The sequence below is a fragment of the Patella vulgata genome, chromosome 4, assembly GCF_932274485.2.
Source record: "Patella vulgata chromosome 4, xgPatVulg1.2, whole genome shotgun sequence".
NCBI classification, from domain to species: domain Eukaryota; kingdom Metazoa; phylum Mollusca; class Gastropoda; family Patellidae; genus Patella; species Patella vulgata.
Genome location: NC_065882.2, coordinates 42,357,830 through 42,376,080, shown reverse-complemented (window position 1 = coordinate 42,376,080; position 18,251 = coordinate 42,357,830). Strand labels below are relative to the sequence as shown.

The following is an 18,251-nucleotide window of genomic DNA, read 5'->3' as shown; positions in this document are numbered from 1 at the left end:
GAAATATTTTTTTGTTTCTATTAGCATATGTATTTTCAACAATTCATTAAAGCTTAAAATAACAGAAAAAAAATATTAATGGTATTACATAGAGATTGAAATACATCATCGCTAATTTACAGATCCATATTAAGTCAAATGTTTGTACTAATTTCAAATAAAATCCCAATCCATCCTCGGTATCCCCCGTGATATTGTTTTGTTGTACTCCTTTATACCCTGGGTTCATTCCCGGGGGAGACAGTCAAATTATCTGCCCTTGATACTTGTACTATTTTGATCGACCAATCAACTGGGTGACAGGAAGTAACTCATTTTATTGCAACTAAGATTATAGTAGTGATCATAAACAATGACGCTAAGACTGGTATGTAAACTGTTTTTTGATTGGTTTGTAGAATCAACCTATGATCAAGGGCAGATAATTTGAATCTGTGAAAACCCTGTGAATGAACCCAGGGTATAGTAGAGCAAAACGATACCACTGGGGATACTGAGGATGATTCCAATCTTAATTATCAAATTTTGTCTTTTTCTTAACCAAACTAACAATATATTTATTGATAACATATACCCGGAGTCAAATACAGAAATTTTTGATAACAATTATACATTTTACATAAAAAGCATAGAGAAAAAAAAAAAAAAAAAAAAAAAAAATTACATAGGTTTGAAAACCATCCAGTAAAAGTCATTACACCATTTCACAGAGGTGGGAACAAGGTACAGGAATGCAAATCTGAGTTGAGTCTGAAGTCGCCGACTAGAATCAAGTGCCATGTCTTCACATTGCCAAGTCCTGGTCAAGTTGCAAGTTCATCAAATATTGAAATAAGTCAGCAATCTGTGGCGAATAAGACAAGTTAATGTTTTATGTACCCACACTGCGACTTGTCAAGACTACTGAGTTCGAGCCGAGTTTCGATAAATAGTTAAAGTTAAGTAGCAAGTTTGGTACTTGATGTGACTTAAGCCCGACTGGAATACGAGTTGTAGGACTCAAGTTCCCACCTCTGCAATTTCATGGGTAAACACCTAGTTTTAATCCACATCCACTAAAAAACTTTAAGCTAACTCAAACATATAGTAACTTTCTTAAAAGGAAAAATAACAAAATGAACATAGAATCATTTTCTTTTTTAAGAAAAAATTTAACTAAATACTCATATCACCTGATGCACAGGATATAGTAAATGTACGTGAATAGTGATATTTGGAATAAATAGATAAAGTACCAAGTGATAATTATAACATTTGAAAAAGCCTACTATTTATTACTTAAACACCATTCATAACATGTGGCCTAACAAAAATGCAAGAATATTGACAAACTACATATTAATACTTATAGCCTATGGTCAATGAATTCTAATCTAGCAAAAATGGAACTGTTTACACGTAAACAATTATATATATTTTTGGTAATATTACTAATAACAGATATTTAATATCCTGCAAATAAAATCTTCACATTTAAAATTAGTAAAGATAAAAATTCTGAAAATAACAAAACCAAAAATACTTGATTTCAGCAATAAAGCTTGTTGAAGAAATATAAACATTAAAGATTGTTTGCTAAATAAGTTTGGAGTGATTCTAAGATTAATGCACAAGTCATTTTTTTTTCAACAAAATCAGTTGTCTCAGAAATAATACATTGTATACACCAAAACAAATTTATCTCTCTGGTTTATAAAAATTTGGACATGATTTATGTAGGTAGCATATAAAATTATTGTTCCTAAACTCAATTTGTCAATTTTCTTCCAAAAATGCATTACATTTGATGTATCTAGCAAATATTCTATTTGGATGTTACATATTGAATAAAACAAATAGGTTTTTTCTATATGTCAACATCAAAGAGGCCCAAGTCTTCAGGCATCTCTTCATCCTCATCTTCATTTTCATCTGGTTTCATCATGTACTGTCGTACTTCTTTAGAACACATGTTGATTACCTGTAATTTACCTTTAGGTTGTCTCAGTTGAACAAGTGTATAACGACCATTTTGAAAACAAGGTTGGGTTAGGAGGAAGTCACTCATTTGTGATGTTGTAATGCTCTTGATCTTTTGAATGACAATGTAAGTTTTACCATTATGCTGTCGTCGGTTACCATCTATATTCCACTCCTTACATTTTTTCACCAGTAAATCAATAACAACATCGGGCAGGTCAGGTCCAAATATCATTTCTTCTAAAGTTTCAACATTGGCATATTCAAGTACCATGTTCTCCAATATACGGTAGACATATGGATCAAGTTCATCAGTTGAATCAGCCATGTTGAATTCTTCAGGAATGTCTTTTGTAATGTCTCGACCAGAAATTTTCAAGTTGTGGGCGAGTGCAATCAGACTATCGTTACTGGTAGTAGCCACATAATCTCTTGTAGGGTACTGAAAAACAGTTCAATTCAAAATGATTTTATGTAAGAGTTAAAGGAGATAAACATCTTTGTATCAGGTAATTAAATATAGTACTGAATCGAGTTGATCTGAAGTGTTATTTCAACTGAACAGAAATTCAGTAAAATCTCAATCTGTAGGCCTGAAATTTTAAATGCAGACATATACAAACAAAATATATCAAAACGTAAAGTTTAATTAAAGTAACTATTTAACATTTTCATTTAAATCAAAGGTCTAGTCATTCTAAAAATTTAAATAGTTCACATAATTTTTCCAACAATTGAAGAATATTCCAAATATTGTAATATATGCTGTTATTCACTGGGGCCACATTTTAACAAGGTCTCAATGACTTGGTTACTGGACATGGCCATCCACCTTTTCCAAATTCTTGCATATATTTTAACAAGCCAACAGTGAGGCCCACGTCCCCCGCCGAAATCCCAAAATAAAAAGATGACACATATTAATTAATCACACATTTATTTTTTTCAGAAGTATCCAGCAATCAAACTATACACTAAGTTTCATCACTCTCTATCAGATAGAATCAAGATTATCTTGTCCCAAAGCATCGACCAATGAAATTGCTTAGCTTTAGCTCAAAATGTTAATCATTGAACTCAGTCAAGACATTCACCTAATGAACATCTACATCAAGTTTGATGTTATGTTCCCAAGTCTTGACCAATCAAATTGCTTATCGCTCCTTAGCCTAAGCAGAAAAATCTCACCATCAAACTTAGTCAAGGTAAGGATATAATGAATCTATATTCAGAGTTTCATCGCTCTCATTTCATTATAACCAAAGTTATCGTGCCCCAAAGCATCAACCAATCAGATTGCTTATCTCTGCTTACCGTAAGCAGACAATGTTCATCATCGAACTCCATCAAGGCATTCACCTAATGAACGCCTAGACCAAGTTTGAACATTCTACCTCAATTAGAAGGAGAGTTATTGTGTTCCAAAGTCACGACCAATCAAATTGCTTATCGCTCTGCTTACCCTCAGCAGAAAATGTTCATTATCGAACTTAGCCAAGTTGTTGATTAGTGTTGTCACGATTACAAAATTCTTGAATCGGTTAATCGGCCAGCCAAAAATCGTATCGGTGCCGATTAATCGGATGCCGTATAAATCTATAATGGCAATGTCTGTACTGCGCTTCGAGGTTTTTTTCTTGTGATTTTTTTTTAATAGGTAAATTATAAAATGGCGCATGAACACTGAATAGCTGATTGTATATCAATGTAGTACATTTCGTTGAGTTTGTCCTAAATAGATGTTGGAATAAATTGTTTAAATTGGCAATAAACAACATTTACTAAGTCATTAGTTTTGATATTTAATTACGCGATTGAGATGAGTAAGACATTCCCGTGTTCTGACTTACCCCCACAGCTTTAACTACTAATTAAAAATCCAATATTGGCAATAGATTACAATTCACTAGTACAACAATTCCCGTACATAATATTTTAACATATATAGCGATAATCATATTGACGAAAAACAACAAGAGAGGCCGCGGAAGACAGCACAAATAGAAAAGAACATGTGTCATTTAAAAAGACGGCAACATATGCCGAGGGGGGCGACATATGCCGAGGGGGGCGAATAGAAGATCCTCGTACACAAGATAGAGGAGTCTCTTACACAGTAACGGCACATTCTGATTGTGAATTAAATAATAAATTACAGCTGGATTTAAAATTAATTTATACTGGAGCAGTGTTTTCTTCTTTATAAAACAGTATTTTATTAAAATTACATTGGCAGTTTATCACTCATAAAAAGGCATAGCCAACTTCCCTGTCTCGTGCGGCATGCATTCAGTCCATGTATTATAATGCCCATGATTATCATGTCCGTTGTTGACAGCTATTTCGTGCCAAAATCAACTATTTTACACATTTCGTAGTAAGATATGCCTTATATGGTAGGCGAAGAATTCCATGCGACACTGAGATCGTGCCACTGTAAATGGGAATTTCTGTATAGAGTCTCAAACGACGTACTTACGTAGGGCCCTACTTTCTATACGGTTTTAATAGGCAGCAATTTAGCAGTGTGTTTAGCAGACAGTAAAAGTCAAACATTATATGTAATTGTATAAATATAAATTGGATGAAACGACACCAAGTTTGAACATACTAGCTCAATTTATAAAGAGAGTGATTGTGTTCCAAAGTCTCGGCCAATCAAATTGCTTATCGCTCTGCTTACCCTGAGCAGAAAATGCTCATTATCGAACTTAGTCAAGGTATTGATGTAATGAAACTATACACCAAGTTTCATCACTCTCACTTAATGAGAACTAAAGTTATCGTGTCCCAAAGCATCAACCAATCAAATTGCTTATCTCTGCTTACCCTAAGCAGAAAATGCTCATCTTCGAACTAATAAACACCTACACCAAGTTTGAACATTCTAGCTCAATTAGAAAGAGAGTTATTTATTGTGTCCCAAAAAGTGTGACGGACGGACAGACAGACGAACCCATTTTAATAGTCCCTTCCTTTCTTCGAAAGGCAGGGGACAACGAAAGAAATTCTCAAAATGGTACCAATAGTTGGATGGATCCTACTTGGAGATGTAGCTAAATGAGAAAAATTACCTCAATTAGAGAATATCTTGAAGTTAATTCTTTCAGGGCATTTTCTGCAGCAGTAAACTTGGCCTGGGGTTTATTTTGACCAGTTGCCAAGGCAATCAATTTGGTATTCAGATAAATCAAACACCTGAAAATATAAATTGCTTAGAGATGTAAGTCGATTGAAATAAGTATAGTGTTTTGTATATTGCCAATAATGTAATGATGTGATACGTACTGCAATCCACTATTAGAAGGGCATGAAATTTGAAATTTGACAAACAATATGATCAAATATGTATTGCTGTGTATGTGAACTTATGCCCAAGGGCAGCTAGCTTGAATGCAATGAAGAATGAAATAAAAGTGATGACAAGCAACTTTAAACCTTGTTAATGATTACAGTACCTGAAATCTCTACATTCTTTTGTTCTCTCAGCTGTATGCAAAACATACTCTAGTAATAAACCATTGGCAGTCGCTGTCCTCTCTAGGATTGTATATGGGACTGGTTCTCTTTCCATGGTTTGTATCAGAACTACCAATTCTTTTTGGGGATAGGATTCATAATCTCTCGACTTCCTACTAACTATTAGATTTCCAATATTACTTCCCATTTCATAAAATTTACCTTTATTAACAATATCTAAAATGTTCTCATTGTTTCTGTCCAGTTTAGAAAGTCTTTTGTTTTCACTGATACATGCATCCAGTTTATTTTGCATAATAACTTTCTTGGCTTCAACATAAGCTTTTCTGATAGCATCTTTTCTTTCAGCACTTCTAGCTGAACCCATTAACAAATCATCAACATACAGTTCACATTTGATCTGATTCTCAAATTTACCATCGCTTTCTTCACTTCGATACAATATGGATGTTACGCTTATTTCATTCATGTCGCAAACATAATCAAAATCACGAATCACCTCTCTTTCGTTTTCTGATCTTGATAACCTTTTGTTTAAAATCTTAAGTTTGTCTTTTATATAGTTCCCAACAAAGTGATGTTTAATCAGTTTAGTGCCAGGACCTTTAGCTTTAGCAATGTCGGCATTTATTTTATTAGAATTATAGAAAATTTCACTGACAGTTTTAGTGTGCAGATAGTAAAGAGCTTTACGATAGGTCATTCCTTTTACTAATTTATCTTCTGTACCAGTAGCAGTGGCTATATATACACCATTCATCTTAAGCCTGCCTGTAATTTCTACAGGATCCTTACTTCGATCTCTTTCAAATCTATAATCAATAAATGGAGAGAATTCTGGATCTTCAATACTTCGTTTACAGCCCATAATCATGTTAAAGCCTGATAAATTAGGATCAAATTTTTCAAGCACCTGGTTTTTGAAAAAGATCAGCTTCTCCTCAATGCTTATATTGGATTTTGGAGGTCGCTGATCTTCAAAGTTCATCATATCCATTCCTTGGTTACCAAAGAATCTGGGATGAGGAGGATGAAAGGGCCCTGCCCACATTCTAGGACCACTAGGTCCTCCTCGCCCACCAGGACCAGGAAATCTTCCTCCCATTCCACATCTATTAAACCCCATTCCCATCATAGGACCTGGCCAATCTCTTGGAGGGCCGCCTCTTGTAGGACCATCTCTCAGCAGGTCGCCTCTTTGAGGACCACGACCATCCCTCGGCAGGTCGCCTCTTTGAGGACCACCTCTTCCTGGACGCCCAAAATTACTATTCATTTCTTGTCTTTTCCCGCCCTTAGTTCCTTCCATTGGATCATCAGTATTCTGGAGCTGGGTTTCGATCATTTCTGCCTTCATTTCTAATAACATTTGTTGTCTCTGAATACATTTTTTCATATTCTCATCTCTTTCAGCTGGGGTCAAATTACTATTAGATAATGATGCAAAGGCTTGTTCATTGAATTTCACCATTTGATTCAATGTACTTTGATCCATCCCACCAGACAATTTAGTTCTTTTAATATCTTCCATATTAAGATCCTTCATCCGCCGTTTACCACCTAGAAAAGGGTAATTATAGTGGTTAAAAGTTTTGTATGAATAGTTAATAATGTGATTCATGTATCTTGTGTGAATGTGTATGAAATAGCTTTATTTAACGTCCGCTTCCACCAAGGTGATGTCGCAGACAAAAATAATATGGAACACTTCATGAATTTGCTTGTCATCCTTGCGCAGGGGCCATGCTAATCTACTCTTTATTGTTTCAATTTTAGTATATGTACTAACTTGATGTGCCTAATGACTGAAAACTCACACTACCAGTTTTAAGGCAGGTTTGAGCATCTGGACAGGGACCAACCAGCTTTATTTAAGCTTAAAGATCCCATAAAATGATCATATTCATATGAAAATGGTATGTACTTGATTGAAGCCAGTGTTTACTATATACACTTTACACAACAATCTAATTAAAATTATTTGTAAGTCAAATGCTCTAAAATACTTGTTAATTTTTCGATTACAGCCATAATTGTGTTGATTGGCAAGTGATGACATAGGGACCACACAAGCCGATTGTCAATTAACATAATATACACATGACAAGCTGGCAACAGCACGGTTCAATTAACATGCATATAAATTTCACAAACATTGGATTATAACTCTTAGACACAATAAACGGAAATTGCTGAAATTCAATAGGCTTCTTCGTTTCACTAATCTAAATAATGCATATAAATTTCAGAAAGATCGGATGAAAACTTTTGGCGTTCAATAAAGTGAAACAAGGGCCATAACTCTACATTCAATAGGTTTCTTCGTTTCACTAATTTAAATCATGCATATAAATTTCACAAAGATTGGGTGATAACTTTTGGCATTAGAGCGTTCACAAGGTTCATTAAAGTGAAACAAGGGCCATAACTCTAGATGTAGTAAACGGAAATTGCTGAAATAGGCTTTTCGTTTCACTAATTTAAATAATGCATATAAATTTCAAAAAGATTGGGTGATAACTTTTGGCAAATCGGATAAAAATTGTGACCTCTACTAGTAAGTGCAGGAGGATCGAACTACACGCAAAACAAATATCTACAAGATAAACATGCGGACAAGACAGAAAATAGACATTGCAACAAATAAACAAATATCAAATCAAGTGAATGGATCCGGGGGCCAGCCGTATGTGTCCACTGCGCTGTACAGTCCCGGGCCTGTGGTGACACAGACTTCACTCGATACAATGTTCACAAGCTAAAAATGTGATTTTTCGTACAATCAGCGGCCATAATCCACAAAGTTACAGTCCGATACATGCCAATATCGAAAGGAACCAAGATCTTAGGGTGATAAACCTATATTTCAAGTTTCATTGAAATCGGATAAAAATTGTTACCTGTAGTGTGTTCATAAACCATTGTGGACGGACAGACGGACAGGGGTGATGACAATATACGTCCATATGAAAATGTGGGCGTATAAAAACGCAATCTGACTTGTGAGATGGTAATATGTTCTGCATGATTTTCATGTAACTCATGCTGCTCACCGGGACCAGCCCTATAAAATGCACCCCCATACCTGGTTGAATCATTCACACTACAACGTCAGCAGCATGCCACGACTCACAAGAGCTCAGAGGAACCAGGCGCTTGGAAGGCTCAACGCTGGCAGCAACGCTTTCGGGCCACCAACACTCGCAGTGGACACACCAGACACTGATGTATAGACTCCAAACCTTTTCGTAATGTCTTGGAATTGTGATGAATTAATTACTAATGTGTCAACATACTGTTCAGAAAAAATTGCTTTGATCCATTTAGTAAGTCGTTTTCTAGAATGATTTGATTAAAGTGCCCCTCTGATTTTGGAATCGTACTAACGTTTTTTTTGCTGTTTAGTATATAAAGAAGAATGCCCCAAGACAGACGCAAAAAATGTCGAACTCATTTTTTTTAAATTTTGGTTTTGTGTTTGCTCAATTTTGATTTAAGCTGAAAAAGGGAGAAAATTTAAGCAATTTACAACCCATTCAAGCTTTTAAACTATTTGTACTGAATGTTCATAAATTTGTAGCATCTATCTATACGAAGACAATCTATGTCGAAATTAGTTTGTAATATGAGCGGATATTGACAGGAACCAAGATCTTTGGATTATAAAGATATATTTCAAGTTTCGTCAAAATCGAATCAAAATTGTGACTTCTAGAGGGGCCACAATCATCCTATAAATCCTATACCATATATTTACACTATCTGCGTATAAGGGGCTGCCATTTGTCTGGCAGTTTTGGTCCCATTTTCACAAAATTAGAACTCAGCCATCTCAACGGTAATATATTCAAACGTTTTTTTCAATCGGATAAAAATTGTGATCTCTAGAGGAACCACACAGAAGACGAAAATGATTATTTTAGAGGTGTAACATAATCATTTCATTTCATGATTCCAACCTTGAATCGATCATCAGTTACCAATGTCCGGAAGGTCTCAATTTAATATATGGCGTTTTTGAAGCCTTATTAATAAACACACATTTTTTAGTGACTTGTTATATTAGTAATTTCATATTCCTCAGTACATGTAAATTGAATGGGATACAACAAGTATATTACGATTATTTAAAACGCTTGGTTAATTCAATGGATTTAAAAACAATTCGGAAGAGATCAATGTTTTCTTCATAACTGTTTTCGTTTCCATTTAGAAGAATTTTTGTATTTTTCGAGTCTGCGTCCAATGTGTCGATTGTGATGGTTTTCATTGGTACGGGAAGTGACATAAGTTCAAGGGTAACGTGGCATAGGAAGTGCTATAAAATCAAAGGGTAACGTGGCACCAGTGAAACCTGTCATTACTACGTCACAGTTCTAGTGATGATTGTTTTTACCCCCTTTTATTTTCCACTTGAGCATTTAGAAGAATTTTTGTATTTTTCGAGTCTGCGTCCAATGAGTCGATTGTGACGGTTTTCATTGCTACGAGAAGTGACATAAGTTCAAGGGTAACGTGGCATCGGAAGTGACATACCAGCGGCTGCCAGGCAGGATACGCCCACATTTTCAAGAGATGGATAGAGAACAAGCTAAAAATTAAAAAGAAAGTGATTTTTCCTACAATCAAGGGCCATAATTCAGGAAATTACAATTTGATATGCGCAAATATCGAAAGAAACCAAGATCTTTGGGTTATAAACTTACATTTCAAGTTTCAACAAAATCGGATAAAAATTGTGACCTCTATAGGGTCCACAACCTTGATATACCATATTTTTACGCTGTTTGAGAATGAGGGACGGCCCTTTTTATCTGTCAGTTTTGTGCAGATTTTCACGAAATTCGAACTCAGTCGTCCTCAGGGTGTAACGGTGATATAATAATACGTTTTTTTTTTAAATCGGATAAAAATTATGACCTTTATAGGGTCCACAAGCTAAAAACCCGATTTTTCGTACAATCAGGTGCCATAATTCAGGAAGTTACGTTCCAATATATCTTTGGATTATAAACTAACATTTCAAGTTTCATCAAAATAGGATTGAAATTGTGACCTCTACAGTGTTCACAAGCTAAAAACGTGATTTTTCGTACAATCGGGGGCCATAATCCATGAAGTTATGGTCCAATAAATGCCAATATCGAAAGGAACTGAGATCTTTGGGAGATAGACCTATATTTCAAGTTTCGTCAAAATTGGATAAATGAAATGAAATGGGGTTTAACGTCCTACTGTTCTGCTGGATAAAAATTGTGACCTGTAGAGTGTCCACAAACAAATTGTGGACGGATGGATGGCAATGGCATAATGCGTCCCCATGAAAATGTGGGTGTATATAAAGGTGTAAAATTAAGCTATTTACAACCCATTCAACGTCTTCATATTTTAAGATATTTCTTCGTAACTTTCATAAACTGGTAGCAATAATCCATATGAAGAGAAGAGAGAGAAATGGGGTTTAACGTCCACTCGACACAAACTAGGTCAATTCGGGACTAACATAATGTTTGAATTTAATTCAATAATCCGCTTGTGCGTAGGGGTCTTTAGCAGTGGGAGGAAATCGGAGGACCTGGAGAAAACCCACGAGGTTGGCAGACGACCCTACTACTTGTCACGAACAACTGGGGATTTGAAACCACGCCAGTTGACTCAATGACAGGCTTTAATGATACAGCGCGCACGTGTTAAACATTCGGCCCCCCACCCACCCCCCCTCATACGAAGAGAATGGATGCGAAAAATAATATGTGTTATATACACAGTTGCCGAGAAAATTTTGCATGCGTCACTTTTCACGTTATTTTGCCTGTAAAAGAGCCGAATGTCATTCGATTTTCAATTTTATTTTACCATTTAATGCCTAATGCCACTTTTGACTAGGTCCACCCAATTTAACATTTTCACTGTCATTGGAAATGACATCATTTGGGCAAAAACTGTATTTTTAGACTTCAAAACAGATATTTTATTCAAATGAGTCCGATTTGTAATGTTTGATTCTAACTTGTACGGTTGCAGAGAATTAGACGATTTTCTACTAGTTACTTTTTAAGGTTTTTGGTCTCTAACAGTGTCAATTATTATTCTATTTTCGTAAACTTTACACCATGTAATTCCTTATGCTATTTATGATTTCATAGAACTAATTCAACATTTTCATAGGTAGTAATGTCATTTTGGCAAAAACTGTATTTTTAGCCTTCAAAACAAATATTGTTTTGAAGTGAGTTATATTTATTTTTCATTTAACATTATGATATTTGATTCCAATGGACATATAGATTGGATCAATACAATCATATAGATGTCCAAAAATGCTTCTAGAATCTTTTATCGGATTTTATTTTCCCATCAGAAAGTCAGCTACCTTAGCGGTAAGTTAGTAACAAATTTTGTCCGGATCAGTTTTTTGAAATATGTAACACATGGTAACAAATGTAACCAGCGGCTGCCAGGCAGGATACGCCCACATTTTGCAAGAGATGGATAGAGAACAAGATAAAAACAAACAGGATTTTTCGTACGATCAGGGGCAATAATCCAGAAAGTTATGGTCTGAAATGCGTAAATATCAAAAGGGACTGAGATCTTTGGGATATTAAGGTGTTTTAAGTTTCATCAAAATCGAATAAAAATTGTGACCTCTAGAGGGTCCACAACCTTCGTAGGGTCCACAACATTCGTAGCATACTTTTACACAATTTGCGTACAAAGAGTGGCCATTTTGTCGGGCAGTTTCATTTCGATTTTCCCGAAATTTGAATTCAACCTTCATTATGGTGGAATGGTGACCTCTATAGAAGCCGCAAGCTACAAATGCGGTTTTTCGAACAATCAGGAGCCATAATCCAGGAAGTTACGTTCGGATATACTGATTATCAAAAGGAACCCAGATCTTAGTCTGTAATGGTGACATATTCACATGTTTTTTTTAAAATCAGATAAAAACTGTGACCTCTACATGGACCGCAAGCTAAAAACGTGATTTTTTCTACATTCAAGGGCCATAATTCAATAAGATACAATCCCATAAGCTAAATATTGAAAGGAACCGAGATCTTTGGGTTATAAATGAAATGAAATGGGGTTTAACGTCCTACTGTTCTGCTCCTATGCTGGGCTAATGAAGACGGGCATACGCCATACAGTGTGCTATGAGGGAAATTTTGCCTGGGCAGCGGCACTATCGCCTACTCTTATAGTTATATCGAATTCCAACTGCCAAGGGATCTTTTATGTGCATTCTAATGTATACACAGGACCTCGGTTTTCCGTCCCATCAGAAAGACTAGACAGCTGTCCTAGTCCTTGTCAGGCCCTCCGTCCTGCATCACTGACAAGGGGGAACCACGCCGGAAAATCTGGATGAACTTTCTCGGCCAATGCAGGGATCGAACACCCGACCTCCAGGCTAGCGAGCCAGCGTCTTACCCACTTAGCCACGTGAGAACCCTCTTTGGGTTATAAACATGTATTTCATCAAAAATGGATCAAAAGTGTGACCTCTAGAGGGTCAACAACCTAGATATACCAGATCCTATACACTATTTGCGTACAAGAGGCAGCCATTTTGTCCGCCAGTTTTGGCCCAATTTTCAGAAATTCGAACTCAACAAACATCACGGTGATATATTTGAACGTTTTTTTAAATTGGATAATAGTTGTGATATCTAGAGGGACCTCAAGCTAAAAACGTGATTTTTCGTACAATCAGGGGCCATAATTCAGGAAGTTACGGTGGTCCGATATGCGCGAATATCGAAAGGAATCAAGTTCTTTGGGTTATAAACTTACATTTCAAGTTTCATCAAAATCAGAAGAAAATTGTGACCTTTAGAGGTTCCACAACTTTGATATACCATATTTTTATGCTATTTGAGGATGAGGGGCGGCCACTTTGTCTGTCAGTTTAGGGCCGATTTTCAACCATCCTTAGAGTGTAACGGTGATATATTGAAACGGTTTTTTAAATTGGATAAAAATTATGACCTCTATAGGGTCCACAAGCTAAAAACGCAATTTACGTACAATCAGGGACCACAATTCAGGAAGTTACAGTCCGATATGCGCAAATATCAAAAGGAACTGAGATCTTTGGGTTATAAACTTACTTTTTAAGTTTCAACAAAATCGGAAAAAAATTGTGACCTCTATAAGGTCCACAAGCTAAAAACGCGATTTTTCATACAATCAGGGGCGATAATCCCTGATGTTACGATCAGATACATGCCAATATTGAAAGGAACAAAGATCTTAGGGAGATAAACTAATATCTCAAGTATCGTTGAAATCTGATAAAAATTGTGACCGGTAGAGTGTCCACAAACAAATTGTGGACGACGTCCGGATGGACGGACAAACAGGGGCGACGGCATAATACGTCCACATGAAAATGTGGGCGTATAAAAATGGAATTAATATTACTAGATTTGGTTGATTCTGCGTCTATTTTGTAACATGTGTGCAATGCTTATGTGGAAATCTGTTAAACGGTTTCACTGGTACCGGATCTGACATAAGTTCAAGTGTAATGTGGCACCGAAAGTGACATAAATTCATGCGTAACATGGAATCGGTGAAACCCCTCATTACTGCATCGCAGTTCTAGTTCAAATTACGATGATTTGAATTTTCTCTTGACTGAAATGCCGAGACATTTAATTTTAAATCTGAACTACAGAAACGTTTATACTGTATACTGTAAAAGCAATTTATTCAATATTACAATATGAAGAAAATTTCAAAAATCCAAACCTCCTTGTTCTTTTGCACTATTGGACATTGTATAATCTTATTTGATACAAACTGAAAAATATAGATCACCAAACATAAATGCATGTCGAACATATATTTATTGGTTCATAATAGGATATTTCCAAATTTCTAATACAGACAAATCAACACATTTTGTTTTAATTTCTAGGGTTATTCTTGTTAAGTGCATTTTTAAATGGACTCCAACTATCCTAAGGTAAGAGTAGAATACTTTACTTCATCTTGCACTATTTTGTACCCAATGAGACATGGTAAGTACAAGTGTGGTTCAAAAGATCACTTTATGCATTTCAAATTAGTTTTCAAATTAGTTTACTTACAAAAGATCTATTTTTACAAATGAAATGCAATGGGGTTTAACATCCTACTTCTTTTTACAATTTACAAAGAGAACATTAAGAATATTGGTACAATGTAGGTCTGCAATTGAGACTATTTAAATTATTTTGTTTTTGAAAAGATCTTGTTTACAAGAACAATAAAATATTTAAGCAGATTTAATAAGCCAGTCTAAGATAGACTATCAGACGGACGGACAGTTACCTGAGAGATAGAACAAAGATATTGAATATCTATTGTCTTTGGGACGGCTTGGACGACAATTCTATTGAAAATGAGATGGCAGTCTTCCGTAGAAGATGGCAAATCTGTTTACTAGAATTTCTCCTAAATTATTTTAAGAGAATTACATAAAAGCAATTCAACTTCTGGTCTGGTCTGTTTCTCAAACCTAAAATAAATACAAATGTAATAAACAAAAGTTCCAAAAATATTTGTTTACATTTCACTGACTTGTGATGGAGTCCCTTTACAATCACAGCCTCAATTACCACTATAGCACCACCATACACCACGCACAAATTTAAGAATGAAACATACACCCACAGCAACTAAGTCAGAGGGGGAGTCAACAAAGGTTGTCACATATTTTTTTCTTTTGTCAGAAATGAAAACATTTACAACACATTAAAATCTGATTACGAGTTAACAACCCATTTGGCTTCTAGTTCTGCCCTATTCTAACATTTAGCATACAAAACATTTAATATCAATTGCCATAATCATTGGAAATCGTTCTAAATTGATAGGCTTCTTCGTCTCATGACCTTATACACTGTATTAATTAAATATAAAGTCAATCAGATATTAACTTTAGCATCTACAGTTTTCGAGATATCTGGTTACCACACATTTCATGTGGCACGGCTACTGACCGCAATTATCAACCGATTTCAATGAAACTTGCAGGTTATAATTACATTAAAATAGTATCTCAGAGTAGGTAAAGTTTCGGCCACTTCCGGTCAGCAGTTTCCGAGATATCAGGTTACCACACATTTCATGTGGCACGGCTACAGTCCGCAATTATCAACCGATTTCAATGAAACTTGCAGATTATAATTACATTAATAACATCTCAGAGTAGGTAAAGTTTCAAGTACTTCCGGTTAGCAGTTTTCGAGATATCAGTTTACCACACATTTCATGTGGCACGACTGCAGACCACAATTATGAACCCATATCCATGAAACTTACAGAATATGATAATGTTGATCGCAAACGATTAAGTTGGACATTAGTTGCTTATTTTGAAAGTTTTATCAAAATCAGTTGGTAACCAAACGTTCTCTGCAACACATAAAATGTTAAAAGGAAAATTTTTCATGGTTGAAATGTTTCTTGTTATAACCTGGCGCCTTTTTGTGCGATTTTAATAATTCCGTTTTGTTTTTTTTAACATTCTTGACAACATAAGTAACATCCGATGTGAAATCGGTCGTAATTCCGGTCAGTAGCAGTGCCACATGTAATGGGTGGTAAACGGCTAAATAGATCACTAGCCCGTAAGTTATTTTTGATAGCCCCGGCGGTCGGGCTAATTTAAATTAGTGGATTTTTACAACCCTGGCTAGGGGTCTCTAGTAACTATAACCAGGCATAAGCAGAGTTGAACCATTGATCATTTATTGGCTATGCTGTGTTGTTGGGTACAAAAACGTAAATATTCATCAACAGTGTCAATAATGTGACTTTAGCAATGATGATATGACCCTATCGTGATAAATAAGGCTTTTGTCCAGGGCTGTCGGTAATTTTTCACAGTCACTGCTAATCAAAAAGTCCAATTTTGCCAAATTTGATTAGCAAATTTAAAAATTGATTAGCAGTTTTTCAGTTTGAACATAAAACACCTAAATAACAAGATATTACTTTAGTTCATAACAAATATGATTAGATTCCATTCTTAGATTTTTTTAGCACTGCCACAAGTACTTGTGACAGTTTGTGAATGTGATGTAGACATTTAGTTAGGTCTTATGTCTAAAGCCAATTCTTAACAGTGACTTCCGAAGCCCCAATCATTTTAATTGTTATTTTTTGTTACGTTAGAAATCTTCGTTAGAAAACAATTTCGTCTGCTTTTTATCGTGTATTGCTACTTTTGTTAAATCGGACGCACTTCGATTAACTAGACACACGCGATATTTTACGGGAATTTTTACTTTGATTTATCATTTTACAATACGTTAACATATATTTATTTTTTTATATTTTATTTACAATACGTGGGGGATACACTGGATTTATTTCTTTCAAAATGAATATGATATAATTACTTGATGTCTCGCAACGTGAGTGGTACTACCTGATTCCCTATTTCCGGTTTAATAGTCCTTATTCATAGAGTTATGTCCCTGTATTGTATAGTACCGTATAATGAATTGTGTCTGGGTAGTTCGAGTAGAAAATGTCACTCGGAGAATTCAGTTTTGTTTATAAAATTTTATTCAACATTTTATAAACGTTGAAAGTGTTGAAAAAGCCTTCTAGTCTTCAAATGCCGATTATCCTTGTGTCAATATCCAAAATGACAGGCATATTAATGATTCGCAGTTACTGCGAATCAAAAACTTTAGAGTTTAATTTTTGATTAGCAACGGACAAAATTGCGCTGCGATACTGGTTGTTGGCAGCCCTGCTTTTGTCACTTGTGATTTCCAAATTCCTGGCGGCAGGCAGCAGTAGTAGTCAGTTTTATTCCGTACTAACTATAGCTGTAGCATAACGTATAATAGAAAACAAACCTTAATCTCTCAACCCTCCGAGTTTCGAGATAAGACATGAGCCCATTACCTATAACGTTGCAGCTCCGGGAGCGATTCACACCCGTCATTTTTAAACAAAATTGACAATAGTTTTAATCAAAACAACGATTGATTATTGTTATTTATAATATTTCTACAACACTCAACTACAATTAAGCATATAATCCTACCTGAAACGGGTACAAATCGTCGTTTTTAAAATCAAGGCGTTAAGCCGTTACTAAGACCGCCATCTTTTTAAACGATACACTGTCATCATGAAGGCGGGGCTAAATATAAGGCTTTTATAACAGCCAATCAAAAGGACAATCGAAAGCACAGTAACTATGAATGGATTTCGATGGCGGTGAAATGTCAGACAAAAACAACGCTTCTTTAATTTAAATGCGAATATTTGGAGTTAGGCGACAGTTGTGCCATTACATTGGCCTCTGTAATTTTAATTAATCATAATATCATAAACTTATCTATTTTAAAGATGTTACATGCATTAATAAAGAAATTGAGTTTGCCACTTGGAACTAAAGGCATCCAATCGTAGCTAAAAACAAACACATCAGTATATCTCAACGTTTTTAGCTACGTTCTCGTAGCTAAACGTATAAATACACGAAGAGTCAAGAGAATAAGGCCTATGTTAGTATTTTTATGTCCCGAACCTACCATCAACATCATGTTAGATAAACTGATACAGCTTGTAATTTTCAATAAATAGAAAAACACAAGCCCTTCTCTCGGTAATTTTCAATAAAGAGAAAAACACAAGGCCTTCTCTCTTTACACGCTTCCGTAAGATTTCGCTAAATTTGTGGCGCCCCCAATATGTAAAGATCATTCGTACCAATGGGGAGTTTGTACGATCTGTAGAATGAGTCGCTTCGTCCGAATGTAGAAAAAAAAAAAGTTACCACTCGGCAATCTCCG

General features: G+C 35.4%; 1 protein-coding gene and 1 non-coding gene across 4 annotated transcripts; both read right to left on the bottom strand.

Moving 5' to 3' along the window:
- Positions 1 to 4: 4 nt before the first annotated feature.
- On the bottom strand, positions 5 to 18,132 carry LOC126819214 (uncharacterized). 3 transcript variants are annotated; one of them, XM_050547121.1, is made up of 6 exons: positions 17,991 to 18,132; positions 14,764 to 14,950; positions 14,200 to 14,250; positions 5,418 to 6,999; positions 5,034 to 5,157; positions 5 to 2,401 (listed from the first exon to the last, which is right to left on the bottom strand). In XM_050547121.1, exons 3-6 carry the CDS (start codon positions 14,225 to 14,227, stop codon positions 1,847 to 1,849), a joined length of 2,289 nt encoding a protein of 762 aa, XP_050403078.1. In that variant the 5' UTR covers positions 14,228 to 14,250; positions 14,764 to 14,950; positions 17,991 to 18,132; the 3' UTR covers positions 5 to 1,846. The 3 variants fall into 3 exon arrangements, with proteins under 3 accessions (XP_050403078.1, XP_050403079.1, XP_050403080.1); XM_050547122.2 differs by lacking the exon at positions 14,764 to 14,950; XM_050547123.1 differs by lacking the exons at positions 14,200 to 14,250; positions 14,764 to 14,950.
- LOC126819889 (U6 spliceosomal RNA) lies at positions 7,133 to 7,237 on the bottom strand. Its single transcript, XR_007679841.1, has one exon. It is a non-coding gene; the product is annotated as a U6 spliceosomal RNA (small nuclear RNA).
- Positions 18,133 to 18,251: the final 119 nt, after the last annotated feature.